At 41.4% G+C, this 14,024-nt stretch overlaps 1 protein-coding gene across 5 annotated transcripts in view; it reads right to left on the bottom strand.

Moving 5' to 3' along the window:
* lcorl (ligand dependent nuclear receptor corepressor-like) overlaps positions 1 to 14,024 on the bottom strand; it is a 41,069-nt gene that overhangs the window by 245 nt on the left and 26,800 nt on the right. For all 5 annotated transcript variants that reach the window (XM_034189196.1, XM_034189194.1, XM_034189195.1 and 2 more), the window contains one exon: positions 32 to 5,588. In XM_034189196.1, the coding sequence (XP_034045087.1) occupies positions 2,354 to 5,588 (3,235 nt within the window). In that variant the 3' untranslated portion in view covers positions 32 to 2,353. The remainder of the gene's footprint in view (positions 1 to 31; positions 5,589 to 14,024) is intronic.

Raw genomic sequence — 14,024 nt, 5'->3', positions numbered from 1 at the left:
AACAAAGGTTAAAAACAAAGGGGATCATTACCAAACACAAAGTCACACCATCTGGGCCCGGTCAAGCCCCTCCCTCGCGATTGTCTCAAACTTTTCGCTGGTGGAGGCTGTGGCGGTTCAGCAGATGCAACCTTTTTACATTTGCCTCGTCGCGTCTTATCCTGCTCCTGGGCTGCTTTAGGTCCAAACCTGCCAGTTTTTCTCAGCTTCATACTTCTATTCATGGTCCTTTTCTGTTCAGATTTCACAGTTTTATCGAGCCCTACCAGTGCTCTCTCCCTTCTTGCAAACACGTACGCAGAAGGCGACCCATTATCCAGTGTCACAGTACAGGAGTCCCACTCTTCCTCAGTTGGCTCGTTTGCTGGAGAGTTGATCTTCCTCAGAAACACTCGGCATTCCTTCAGTGTCTCAGGACTCCAGGCTTTGGAGCAGAGTTTCTGCTCTTTGGAAACATCCACGGGCTCCTGAGTTTGGCTGAAAGTGGCAGTTGAACTGCTCTTCAAACAGTCAGGTAAGGGATCTTTACCCGACTGACTTAATGCTTTAGGATTTGCTGTAGCCCAGTCAAACTATTTTGAGCTTTCTCACTGTTCCTCCACCTCTTTTCCAGCCTCCCCCTTTCTTTCCGGGTTAGGAACCTCGTCCTAGCCCTGAATACAGTGGTGCGATATTTACCGAGCACTCTGCTTTTCTTCCAGTGTGCTCCATCCCTGAGCCTGCCTTGTGAATTCCTGGTTGTGAAAAGCTGTCGCTTAACGTTCCTCGACAGTACCATATTCTTTTTCCTCAACTTTATTTGAGACACTTTATGCTGGATTGGGCTTTTTGGCACAGTTTTAGCAAATTTCTTCATATGTTTGCGGAGTCGCTCTGCCTGAGGACTATGACAGACACTTTTCTTGCTTGTCGAACGAGGGAAATGCATAAGTTCATAGGAATTTCGGGAGCTTGCCTTCTTGACAATACTCAGAGACTGTGTCTCTGTGGTTTGCATAAACCAGGAGCAGAGCTGCTGCATGCTGCAGGACCTCGGCCTATCAGGGGGGCAATCGAACAGCATTCGAACTGCAGAGGAATGTTTTGATTTCGGAGTAAGTATATTGTTGTCTTCAATGTCTAATCTAGAATTAAAGGCTAATTTGTCCTGGCTGTTCATGCTGTCTGATACCCAAGTGTCTGAGATGAGTCTTATTCGCCTGGCAAGCTCCTGGTTCAAGGTGTTTTCCTCTGCTGAGACTGCCCACCACCTTAGTGTTTCCTTTGGGTCAAAGATAGAGTCCAAAAATACCCCTGCCACTTGGCTCAGGTCCTGAGAGACATGCTTTGTCTGTTGACCACAGAGCTGTATTTTCTTCTTAGATTCTCCTGCATTGCTCTGGGTCTCTTGTTTTCCTTCTCATGGCTGGCCTTGTTCAGCAAAAGCTGCTTAGAGCGTCGTAGCAGAGCTGTGCTACGGCTGTATGGTCTCGACGGTAGCAACGGCATGAAGCAGGTAGATCGAGGGCTTCCGCACTCGCATGGATTGACGCACTGCCATGGCTGCTCGGGTAATTTGTCTTTGCTTTCCTCCTTTTCATCCATCTCACCCTTCGTTTGACTGCAGTTTGCTGGTTGACTGACTACTGATTGTCTCCAGCTCTTTGGCCAGTTTGAAAAGCGGCAGGAGTGCTTTCCTTTGATTGAGTTTTTTTGGAGACTGTCTGGTATCTTGCTTAACTGAATTTTACGTTGCCGAGGTGATTACAGTGGTTATTGTGACCGAGATTCCAGAGATTTTAACTTTTGCAGGTCTCCCCGGTTTCCTTGAAGGTAGGGCACCATTTTGCTTCTGGCATTTAATGTTGCTAGAATGAGGGCATTCCTTTACAGGTCTGACCAAAGTCAATTGTGAACAGCTGATGAAGGAGAACAGATTTTACCTAAACTGGTTTGAGAATTCCGCGTTAAAATGTGCAAGTCACCATTTTGGTTTGCTGCTTTGCAAGCGTCATGGAATTCTGTTTGCAGCTGGTCAAAGCACTCGCATACCATTCGTTTTGTTTCTCCTTGAGCGTCCGTATGTGACTGTTATTTTGAGATTCTTGTTTGCATTCTCCTGACTGTCAGACACTAAAATAGAATTTTGTTTCCTGTAACTGTTCCCTTTACTGGATCTGAAGCCACCTGCCTTACGTGGTCGACCAATTGGTCTCTTAGTTTTCTTCTCCAGTTGCGGCCCTAGCTTCTTGGCGACCCGGGCGCCTTTTTAGAGGAGTGGTTTCATTAAAGGAAGTTATATCACCTAGAAATCTCTGGCTCTCATTTCCAGCCACATGCTTGTTTGGACTACCTTCTCCTAATGTTCTGGGACTCAATTTGGTGATGTGGAAGTTGAGCTGCATAATGAAGCACCACTTTTGGGTGGTGAAGCAACAGGCCTGCGTGGAGATGTAGTAGTTTTGTATTGTGAAGGGGCTTGTTTGGGAGTTGAAGCAACAGGCTGGCATGGTGAAGTGGCAGATTTGGGTGAAGAAGCAGATTTGAGTGGGGAACCGGCATTTTTGCGTGGTGAAGAGGCAGATTTAGGTGGGGAACCAGCATTTTTTGCGTGGTGAAAAGGCAGGATTTGGGTGGGGGAACCAGTATTTTTGTGTGGTGAAGGAGGGCAGATTTGGTTGGGGAACCATTGTTTTTGCATGGTGAAGAAGCAGATTTGGTTTGGGGGACTGGCACTTTTGCAAGGTGAAGAGGCAGATTTGGGTGGGGAACTGGTGTTTTTGCATGGTGAAGAAGCAGATTTGGTTGGGGGACTGGCACTTTTGCAAGGTGAAGAAGCAGATTTGGTTGGGGAACTGGCATTTTTGCATGGTGAAGAGGCAGATTTGGGTGGGGAACTGGTGTTTTTGCATGGTGAAGAAGCAGATTTGGTTGGGGAACTGGCGTTTTTGCGTGGTGAAGAGGCAGGTGAGGTATTAGACTTCAGTGAAGAAGTAGATCTTACTCGAAGTTTTTCACACTTTGTGCTTTGGACTTTGATCTTTTCAGGTGTCCCCATCCACGAAGACTCTTCACATGGATCAAATGGCTCTGTTTGTGTACTTGAATCAGAGCCTGCTGTTTTCAGACTGTACCTAACACCAGCCTTATCTATTACCGGTGATACAAACATGAGTTTAATTGGGCTTTTATACTGGACCGGGGCCATGGGAGGGTCCTCAGTAGAGGTGGCAGACTTGCTAGAGATTGTGATATCCAATACTGTGGAGTTTGTGGTCTTTTCTTCGTCCTGTAGTTTATTCAGAGATGAGCGTAACCTTCCATATCGCTTTGAAGTACCATCACTGCCGTGTGTCCCATTGTAAGTGTGCTTTTTCTTTTTAGGACTCTTCACACTGGTATCAACAGTTTGGGGGGAACCCTTACTTTCATCTGTAGAGTCTTTGCAAGCTATTTCAGAATGGCCCCTACATGTTGATTCAGTAAACTCTCCTTTGTGTTCAGGCAAGGACAAAGGGGGTTCTATTCTTGAATCATCCTGAGTGGTAACATCTGAATTTTTGGAGAAAACATTGAAATTGCTTGATGCTGAATCATTTTCCTTTTGTGTCTGCTGGATGAAGATGCTTTCAGAGAAACATGCAGCAAAGTACATCTTCCGCGGCTCTGTGACATAGGAAGAGAACCGCTGTGGAGGAACAATATTTCTTCTGGATCTCCTTGACTCTGTGGAGTGGTCTGTTTGGCAGTGAGGAGTGATTTTCTGACTCTCACCAACACAACTGTGGTTGTGATTTCCTGTACGGAATCTGCCACCATCAGATCTGTGTTTTGTTTCCTCTGGATTTTTACTGCTTCTGTTCTGCTCATCCTCATAATTTGAACCTGGGTTGCACAATTTGCTTTGAAGGTCAGGGTTATGCATTTTAGAACCTGAAGGAAGGTTGTCTTTTCCCTCATGAACCATTTCCCAATTTCTCCCCTTGGATGTCATTTTTGAAACTTCTTCTTTAACTATGACTACTTGTAGTTCTTTCTTTACCTTATCACTGTTATTTCCCGAGGAGAGCATATTCACTGGTCTCTCGCAAAATCTTTCACGCTCTGAAGATTCTAAACTGACTGTCTGTTTTTTAGCTGCCTGTTTAATGAGGTTGTCATCTGATGAAGTGCTTGAAATTGGCGCACGAACATTTCCAGTTTTCATTCTCGCCCTCTTTAATGGAGGAACCTTTCTCCAACTGTTTGACTGGTCAAGCACAGCAAACTCCCGTTTAACCTGTAAATTATGCCTTCGCACTGACGCATTGTCAACAGGTGTTGCCATGGCTGCAAGGACCTCCTGCCGACGGCGGGCCCGAGTGTTAGGTGACTTGGGTTCTTTACTGTTGTGGCGATGGAACAGCTCACTGAGATTGTAGTCGCTATCGTTGCCTGTATGTAGCACTGTGGTAATTATTTTGGTCAGGTTGGCATCAGCATGAAATGGCAGAGTGTGACTGTTTGACAGAGACTGAGGTTGCTCCTTTTCAGCGATGAAAATTGCCGGGGAGGTCAGAGGTGGGTCTTTCTCCAGTGGTTTAATTGTCTCCAGTTTCTCGCTGAAGCGATTTACAACATCCTGTAGTAAACTTCCACTATTGTTCTGCTCCTCTTGGCCGTTTTCTGAAGGCCGACACTTCTTCATCTCCTCTGTGACTGTGTCCAATTCCACTTTCTGATGACTTCCTTTTATGACACTATCTTGAATGTGCACATCAGCTCCCTCCCCTTGTCTACGATGGTACAGTGAGGGTGGCATTTCATCAGCTTTACTGCTGATGTCTGAAGGTATAGGAGAAAGAGGAGGAGGAGAAGGGCTCAGCTCCCTCTTTAAGACAGGGCAAAAAGGATCCATTTCTCCTTTCCCGTTTTCTGCTGTGCCCCTTACCTGGCTCAGGCAGGCATGGTTTGAACAAGATGAAAATGAGTAGTGGTTATGTTTGTTAACACTGATCAGTGAGCAGGGGCACAAGGCAGAGGAGGAAGAGTGTACTGAAGCACATTCGGATAACGGAGGAGAGGGCGCAAATGAACACATGACATTCTTGATCTGACTTGCAGACAAGGTTTGGCAGGAAATGCAGTTGAGCCTCTTGGAGCAAATAATTGGGCAGCTTTCTACTTTGCACCTCTGGATACAGCAACAGTTTGAGTCATGAGGAGTTTCCCTTCTACACTCATTTAAAGGGTAGTGATGGATCTGACATTTGGACTTGGAGTCTCCTGGATGGTACATTATGGTGTTGTGACCATGATGATCAATCACAGGGTAATATGGGCTGCTGTTTTCAGCATTACAGTCACAGAAAGTGCTTAGATGAGGGGGAACAACATCCTGTGAGTTTACACCACAATGAAAGCAGTGAGATTCAGTTTGACCCACGGCTCTGTGATGAGACACAGAAAGCAGTTTTTCCTGGTGTGCCAGCTTAAGGATTTGGCAGAGTAGAGAACGGTGCGCTGGGCAAAGTGAGCTGAGAACAGCATCCAAAGCAGTGTTTCGACAACATTTTGTCCTCTTCCGTTCTGGAGCTCCCAGTTCTTCTGTTAATCGTGACTGCGGGAAGCTAGAGGCAGAAATGCAAACAGGAGTTAGGTTTTACTTATAACTGAGATCAGTTTCAAATGGCAAAATACCGTAATTTCCGGACAACTGAGCGCACCTGAATATAAGCCGCACACACCAACTTTAAAAAGAAGAAGAAAAAATTGTACATTTATAGCCTGCACTTTTCCATAAGCTGCAGATGTCCACATTGTAAATGAGATATTTACACAGAAAGATGTTACACAGAAAGACTTTTAATTAAATACCAACCGGTAACACAAATACATTCGGTAAATAGGTTTTTTTCCCCAAAGGTCGAACACGTAACTATGACAAGCACAACATTGAGCCAGAGTACGGTGTTGCTCGGTGTCTCCACTCCACACGGAGGCAAAACTGAGTCATTTAGAATTATTTTTTATTTGTGGATCGTGGGATATCATCATCATGTGCAGACAGAATTGTCTGATACTGCACCATGAGGCTTTCAACTTGTGGTGCAAAAAGCGGCCCGGGGGGCTCTGCTGACAACACTACAGACACTCAACGAACGGATTACACCTGTAGCAGACTGAGTTGGTCTCATGTCAGCCTGGACAGCCACACCAGGCGCTTCAACTCAGCAAATTACCTCCGGCGCAGAAACCATGATTTGACAGCGCAACTGTGGCACTAAGTGCTGGTGTCACAGAGGGACTTTTCTTCAGCCGCGTGAAGAAATTATTTTCAGACATCATTTTCCAAAATCAGGAGGCTTTATGTGGATAATTTTTCTTCAGAATGTGATGATGAATCCTACTGAAACGAAGGACTGCAGCTTTCAGCCAATGAATGGACAGCATTAATGGACGTATTTTAGACTTATGAGTGAAAATCCATAAATTAGCCACATCATTGTTTAAGCCATAGTGTTTAAACATATGAAAATAGTAGTAGCTTATAGTCCAGAAATCACGGTAGCACTTATGCATGTAAAGGCAAACATAAAAATCAAGTTTAATAATGTGTTCAGAAACACATAGAAACTAGGGGTTGCAGAAACCAGTAGATATTATTAATAGGTGTTCATATTCCGGTGTGCAGACAATGAAGTACTAATGAACTAGTCAGATTATGGCAGAGCAGGGAGAGATTGGAAATGTGTTAGTACTTGAGGACCAGGTTTGAGAACAACTTTCAAAAGGCAAGTGGGCCACATGTAGGTTTACACTTTACACACTCCTGAGCATGTGATGTTCACTGTATTAGATACATAACACAACTGTAATGGATCCATGGACATGGTTTTACAGACAATAATGATAGCGGCATTTCTTCCCCCAAAACTACCTACATATGGAATCTGAAAATTTAAAAATATCCGCTAAAATGTTTAAATGATGTCACAAAGACACATACAATGAGGATAAAAGACAAACCCCAATATACAGCTGCATATTTTGGTACAAACATAAAACAGTGCACATACAGAGAGAGAACATTGAGGAATTAATGGAATGATGACAACAGACTAAGTTGAAGAGCAATAAAAATGAGAAAGAAAATAATTTCTAATGAGGCATTTTCATAGAAAAAGTTGCAAAATTGTTATTTCTTGAGCAGTGACCATAGGGGCACATAAAAGGTTTATTTTTTGTTTTTGTTTGCAAGTCAAGTATATGTCATGTGGCCCTGTGATAGACTGGCGTCCTATCCAGGGTGTATCCTTGCATCGGGCCCTATGACTGCTGGGATACACTCCAGCACCCCATGACCCTTGATTGGAGTAAGTGGGTATAGAAAATGGATGGATGAAGTATGCACCACATTATCAGAGTGTCACATAAATGACATATGTGCCAACGCTGTTACTATTATTTTCCATAAAATCTGTCCTTTCCTGAACAAGCACATCCAGTCATGTTCATGAACAGACTCTGCATGCACATGGAAGCTTGGGATACACACGGGCTTTTGATTTGACTTCCACTTGATATTCCAGGATCAAACGTGTTTGAACAAATGTCCTTTCCTCAACATTTAACAGAAGTAGGGATTTTATTTTGCAACCTTCCTCATGAAAATGCTCAATTTGTGTCCCCATTTTATTTTGACAGTAAATTAGTGTTCTCCCACATTGACACCTGAGGAGCTCTAAATGGAATAAAATCTGAATTCAAAATTAATATGTACTTGACATCAATTTCATAGCACATCTTCAATAATATGTTTTGCTGTGTAAATTGTGTGCACAAATTAGTGTACAACCCCTGGCAATAATTATGGAATCACCGGCCTCGGAGGATGTTCATTCAGTTGTTTAATTTTGTAGGAAAAAAGCAGATCACAGACATGACACAAAACTAAAGTAATTTCAAATGGTAACTTTCTGGCTTTAAGAAACACTATAAGAAATCAGGAAAAATAACTGTGGCAGTCAGTAACGGTTACTTTTTTAGACCAAGCAGAGGGAAAAAAAATATGGACTCACTCAATTCTGAGGAAAAAATTATGGAATCACCCTGTAAATTTTCATCCCCAAAACTAACATCTGCATCAAATTAGATCTGCTCGTTAGTCTGCATCTAAAACGGAGTGATCACACCTTGGAGTGCTGTTGCACCAAGTGGATTGACATGAATCATGGCTCCAACATGAGAGATGTCAATTGAAACAAAGGAGAGGATTATCAAACTCTTAAAAGAGGGTAAATCATCACGCAATGTTGCAAAAGATGTTGGTTGTTCACAGTCAGCTGTGTCTAAACTCTGGACCAAATACAAACAACATGGGAAGGTTGTTAAAGGCAAACATACTGGTAGACCAAGGAAGACATCAAAGCGTCAAGACAGAAAACTTAAAGCAATATGTCTCAAAACTCGAAAATGCACAACAAAACAAATGAGGAACGAATGGGAGGAAACTGGAGTCAACGTCCGTGACCGAACTGTAAGAAACCGCCTAAAGGAAATGGGATTTACATACAGAAAAGCTAAACGAAAGCCATCATTAACACCTAAACAGAAAAAAACAAGCAAAAGCAATCGTGAACTGTGGAAGACTGGATGAAAGTCATATTCAGTGATGAATCTCGAATCTGCATTGGGCAAGGTGAGGATGCTGGAACTTTTGTTTGGTGCCGTTCCAATGAGATTTATAAAGATGACTGCCCGAAGAGAACATGTAAATTTCCACAGTCGATGATATGGGGCTGCATGTCAGGTAAAGGCACTGGGGAGATGGCTGTCATTACATCATCAATAAATGCACAAGTTTACGTTGATATTTTGGACACTTTTCTTATCCCATCAATTGAAAGGATGTTTGGGGATGATGAAATCATTTTTCAAGATGATAATGCATCTTGCCATAGAGCAAAAACTGTAAAAACATTCCTTGCAAAAAGACACATAGGGTCAATGTCATGGCCTGCAAATAGTCCGGATCTTAATCCAATTGAAAATCTTTGGTGGAAGTTGAAGAAAATGATCCATGGCAAGGCTCCAACCTGCAAAGCTGATCTGGCAACAGCAATCACAGAAAGTTAGAGCCAGATTGATGAAGAGTACTGTTTGTCACTCATTAAATCCATGCCTCAGAGACTGCAAGCTGTTATAAAAGCCAGAGGTGGTGCAACAAAATACTAGTGATGTGTTGGAGTGTTCTTTTGTTTTTCATGATTCCATAATTTTTTCCTCAGAATTGAGTGATTCCATATTTTTTTCCCTCTGCTTGGTCTAAAAAGTAACCGTTTACTGCCACAATTTCTTTTCCTGATTTCTTATAGTGTTTCTTAAAGCCAGAAAGTTGCCATTTGAAATGACTTTAGTTTGTGTCATGTCTGTGATCTGCTTTTTTTCTACAAAATTAAACAACTGAATGAACATCCTCCGAGGCTGGTGATTCCATAATTTTTGCCAGGGGTTGTATATGTATGTTTCTCCATGAAACCAGCTGAGCTCTGGGAATTAAAAAGTAAAATATTACCTTTTCTTATCAACAAAGCCGTGCTTATGTGGGCACATGAGCACACAAAACTAGTTGATTTTTTTTCAGGAAGTCAAGAATGCTACTCTTACAATTCTTTAAAAACTGAAAATGTGAGGAAACGTGTTTTGTAAAGCATGAATTTGTAATGCGACGAACCCAAACATTATGTCAAGAAACAAAGCAAATGGTTATTAGATAACCATTTTATTGAAGAGTTGCTGAAGAGAATTAGAACATTCTGCAAAAAAGCATTGAGGAACGATTGTAGAAACGCTCAAACCAAATGGTTACACTGTACAAAGTTTTTTTTTCTCGTTTTTTAAAAGAAAACTTTTGCTTCCTGAAAACAGTTCAAGATCATGATAGGCAATGTCAAGCTGAACACAAAAATAATTGACTTGCTTTTCTACAAAGGAACTTTGAAAAACATTAAATTTGACTAATCATATGATTTCATTCTCATGCCGTGACCTTGTTAGTTCAGCACAATCAACTGAATCCTATTGTTAAGCATACTCCTGACGCTATAATCTGAAGAACATCTGCATCAACATGCGTGTCGAAACAGAATCTGTAAATGTGTCCAGCTTTTGTAGCCTGTGTGCCTGTCATCTTAAGTACATCTAACACAATATCTACAGCGGCTGCATGCCCAGGAATGCTTGACATGAAAACAGATAGTCTTGTGGACAAATCACAAAAATAAGTAATAACTACAAAATGGTGCATGACAGGGCAAGTTTAATATTTTCATTTTTGTTGTGTAAAATCCTTAAAATACACCCAAAACTGTTCAGGAAGCAAAACCTTCATTGTCCAGTGTTATCAACATTTCCAACAACATTAGCTCTTATAATTAAATTAAGTCCTGCAATTAATGCAGAGTTCAGTATAAAAGCAATCTGTCAAACTTGTTAAATGGACTGTAACTGGGTTTTCTTTCCAGCACTATATGTCCTGACCTTGTCAAGATTCAACTGTGCAGACTACATTCTGTAGTGTTACTTTAGCGTTTACTGGAATACAACAAAGAAATGTTTAAACCATTTAAATAATTTATCACAGCAGACACTTCCCAAACACACTAGTCACAGGAGTCATTTCAGGATTAAAATGATGTCATTTAACATTTAAAAGTGTTCATGCAGTTACAGTAATACACAGTTCACACTGAATCAAAGTGCATCATTACAAATCAACTACAACAAACTAAACAAAATCACAGTTTGTAAGCACAATCAATAAATAAGTTATGCGGCAACAACACAAACATTTCTACAATAAAATAGCTTCTTATAAATCAGTGCAATAGATTTATGCATAAATAGCAATTTCAAAGATCTGAAAGCAGTCAAAAAGAAAAACCTTTCAGCTTAATTTGAAAACAAGCCTGGTAAGGTTGTCACGGGTTTAAAAGCAGTTAAACTCATACAATGAAATTTCTAAATTTCATGGAGGATTTAAGGCTTGTTTACAAATTCTACCATTATGTAAAAAGCAGGTAATTCCCAGAGTAAAGACATCATGCTGCACTATGCTGTAGCTCCAGACACAGGCACTGTTTGCTATTATGAATGGAGACATTCAATATTTGTATAGCTGGCAAAGTTACAATGATTGACATGCCAATGAATTGGACAAAATAATGAAGTGGTTTGGATATTAGCCTGTAAATAGGAACAAACAAGGGTAAACAAGTACAAACATGGCTTAGAATGTGGCAGGAGGCACGTCAGTGCTACAGGGCGCGCGCGCACAAACGCACACACACACACTGAAAATGCTGAATAATAGGTTGCTTGAACATTCAAGGATCCTCGATGGCAATAAATTTATACTTAGGTGTGATTCCATAAGAGTAAAAGAACATGTAAATGTCCCTTAAGGCCCCGTCACACCTTGACGATTTAGCCTGCGTATGCCGGCCGTTTTAAAATCTCTGGCGCACGCTGTCGTACGTCTAATAAATCAATGCAGCTGTCACACCCTGACGATTAGCCAGCATCTGCCGACCGCCCAGTTTCAACCCAGTGGTTCAGGTCGATAATGCACAGTGTGGTGCGCATCAGAAACAAAGTAATAAAACATTTTTTTTTTTTTTTTATTTAAATTTTTTTATCTTGGTGGACCATTTTCATTGTGTACAGAATGCTGATGAGTGGACAGGCTGTGGAAAATGCTGCAGTGAATGAATGGAGGGCTCTCTTTAAATGTTTAAAGCGGCTGCTTTCAGGCCCGCTGATCAGACCTGATCAGGTCATCACAGACCTGAATAATGAAACGATGTGATGATTTACACCTTTAAAGTGGCAATCAACCGCGATCAGGTGTGATCTCAATGAAGTGCTGTGTGATCTGTCGGTGCGGTGATCACCGACAGCCACGGCTCTTTAAATGTTTAAACAGTGCATTAATCAGGCGTGATCACCTTGATCGATTGAGCAGGTCGTCTGATGACCACACTACAGCGACGGCGCTTTAGTTTAAATCATCACAGCGCTTCTGTGTGTTCAGAGCGTAATACGGGCTGAGAAATGCACCTGCAGCAGGAAAAACCACAGAGGGACTTGCTTTAAAATTCTGCATTTCCAGTCATGAATTAAAAGATTTTCCAAGGTAATTTAAAAAAAAAAATCAGGAGCTTTATGTGGATTCATGTCTGTCTGATGGTGAACTGGACCGAAATGAACAGGTCAGACTTTATATTTTTCCATGTGGGAATGAAACAGTCATTCTGCATACGGACTGCAGCTTTCAGCCAATCAGTGGCCAGCATTAACGGACGGATGAGTATATTGCAAAAACGTCTGCCAACAATCACATAACTTAGCTACAACTTATGCCCAGCATGCGCGGGACGTGTGAGTCACACAATGAAAATTTTCACCATGCCCAAAATTTTTGGAGGAGTTCAGCTTATCAGGACGTACATCAACAAGCATCAGCGTGTTTCAACAAGCTTCACCATGCCTCAACTTGCTCTTAACTTATTAAAAAAAAACAACAACAACAAAAAAAAACTTACCCTTAACTTATTGGACTTATACCAGCATTTTTTAATACGGTTGGCATACGCTGGCTAAATCGTCAAGGTGTGACAGGGCCTTTAGCTAAGTAAGAGCTTGTAACCCAGCGCACTCAGGGGTCTAAACCGGAGACTTAACAGTGGATATTAAGAGATGTTCAGACGTATATGTGGCAGTGAGAGTAAAGAGAAACACGCAGGCTGACACCACAGTACAATTAAATTAACCAGTTTTGTGGAAGGAAACTGTGGAAAGCTGCTTTGTCATCTGAATCAGCCCTCAGAGCCAGACATGAGGGTAAATACTAGGGGGTGGGTGATATGATGTCAAATTAATATCACAGTATTTTTCACTTCATTGTACACGATCACAGGTTTATCACAATATGACCCATTTTAATAATTATCTTATTTGATTAAGAAATTATTTAGACAGTGGATGGACGATGAGCCCCCCCGGCTGATCCGTGACACGCATAGTGTTCACGGCATTGCCAAATCTGTATTGTGGCATACTACCATGCAGGTGATGATAATGACACCCAAGCACCCTTCACTATTAGACGCAACATGAAACATTTCCCCGGACAATGGCAAAATTAGCCTATAAATGCCCCTAACTGAACCAAGTTGTCAAAATGCCAACTTTCTCACTTCTGAACTGTTGAACTATAACCTCCAGCAGCGTACGCCATCACATATTGATACAGTTTAGCTGTACACATTCACAAATACAATTCTGTAATTTAAGCATCACAGTAAATTGCATGCCACCTTTGAATCGCAATACAACAGTCAAGATAAGTTTCTTTGTTTAAGCTACGCTTCTGTAACGGGGAAATGGCCCCCTGAAGTTTTAAGCAGCAATCATGTATGAGGTTTGCAGTAATACAGCTACAGTAGCAGGTTTAGTAAATATCTGTGATAATTAAAAAACATCTTTCACAAACAATACACAATAACATGTTTCCCAAGCTTATCAAAGCACATTAAAAACATGCTGCACAGTTGCATTCCACTTACACTTGATGCAATGTTGAGACTAAGCTTGTACAAACAGAGAGGGGAAACACAGCTGTGGCCAGATGTTTACATACACTCATTATGAACATGAACATTCTGGCAATATTAGACTTGTAACTATTATTTTGAAAGATTCTTTTACTGGGTCAGAATGATTGCACAACATACACTCACGCACTTTGCCTTTCAAGTGTGTCCAAGCTTTGTCAGTTAAAAAAAGACTGGTTCACAGATTTTAATTTATTTTGGGTTTTATAACATAGGATAAAAACTGTACAAGCAACAATTTGTACGAGTATTATTAACTCATAAGTGCAGAATGTTCTAAAACTTGTGTTAACTTTCCAAGGCCTTGTTTCCTGTTGATGATAATGATAGGTTCATGATTTAGGTTTGTTTAGCAGTACTCACTGAACTGACAAACACAGGATACCACAG

Source organism: Thalassophryne amazonica, chromosome 15 (assembly GCF_902500255.1).
Source record: "Thalassophryne amazonica chromosome 15, fThaAma1.1, whole genome shotgun sequence".
NCBI lineage: Eukaryota > Metazoa > Chordata > Actinopteri > Batrachoidiformes > Batrachoididae > Thalassophryne > Thalassophryne amazonica.
The sequence above is the reverse complement of the archived record's forward strand: the minus strand, read 5'-3'. Positions and strand labels throughout refer to the sequence as shown.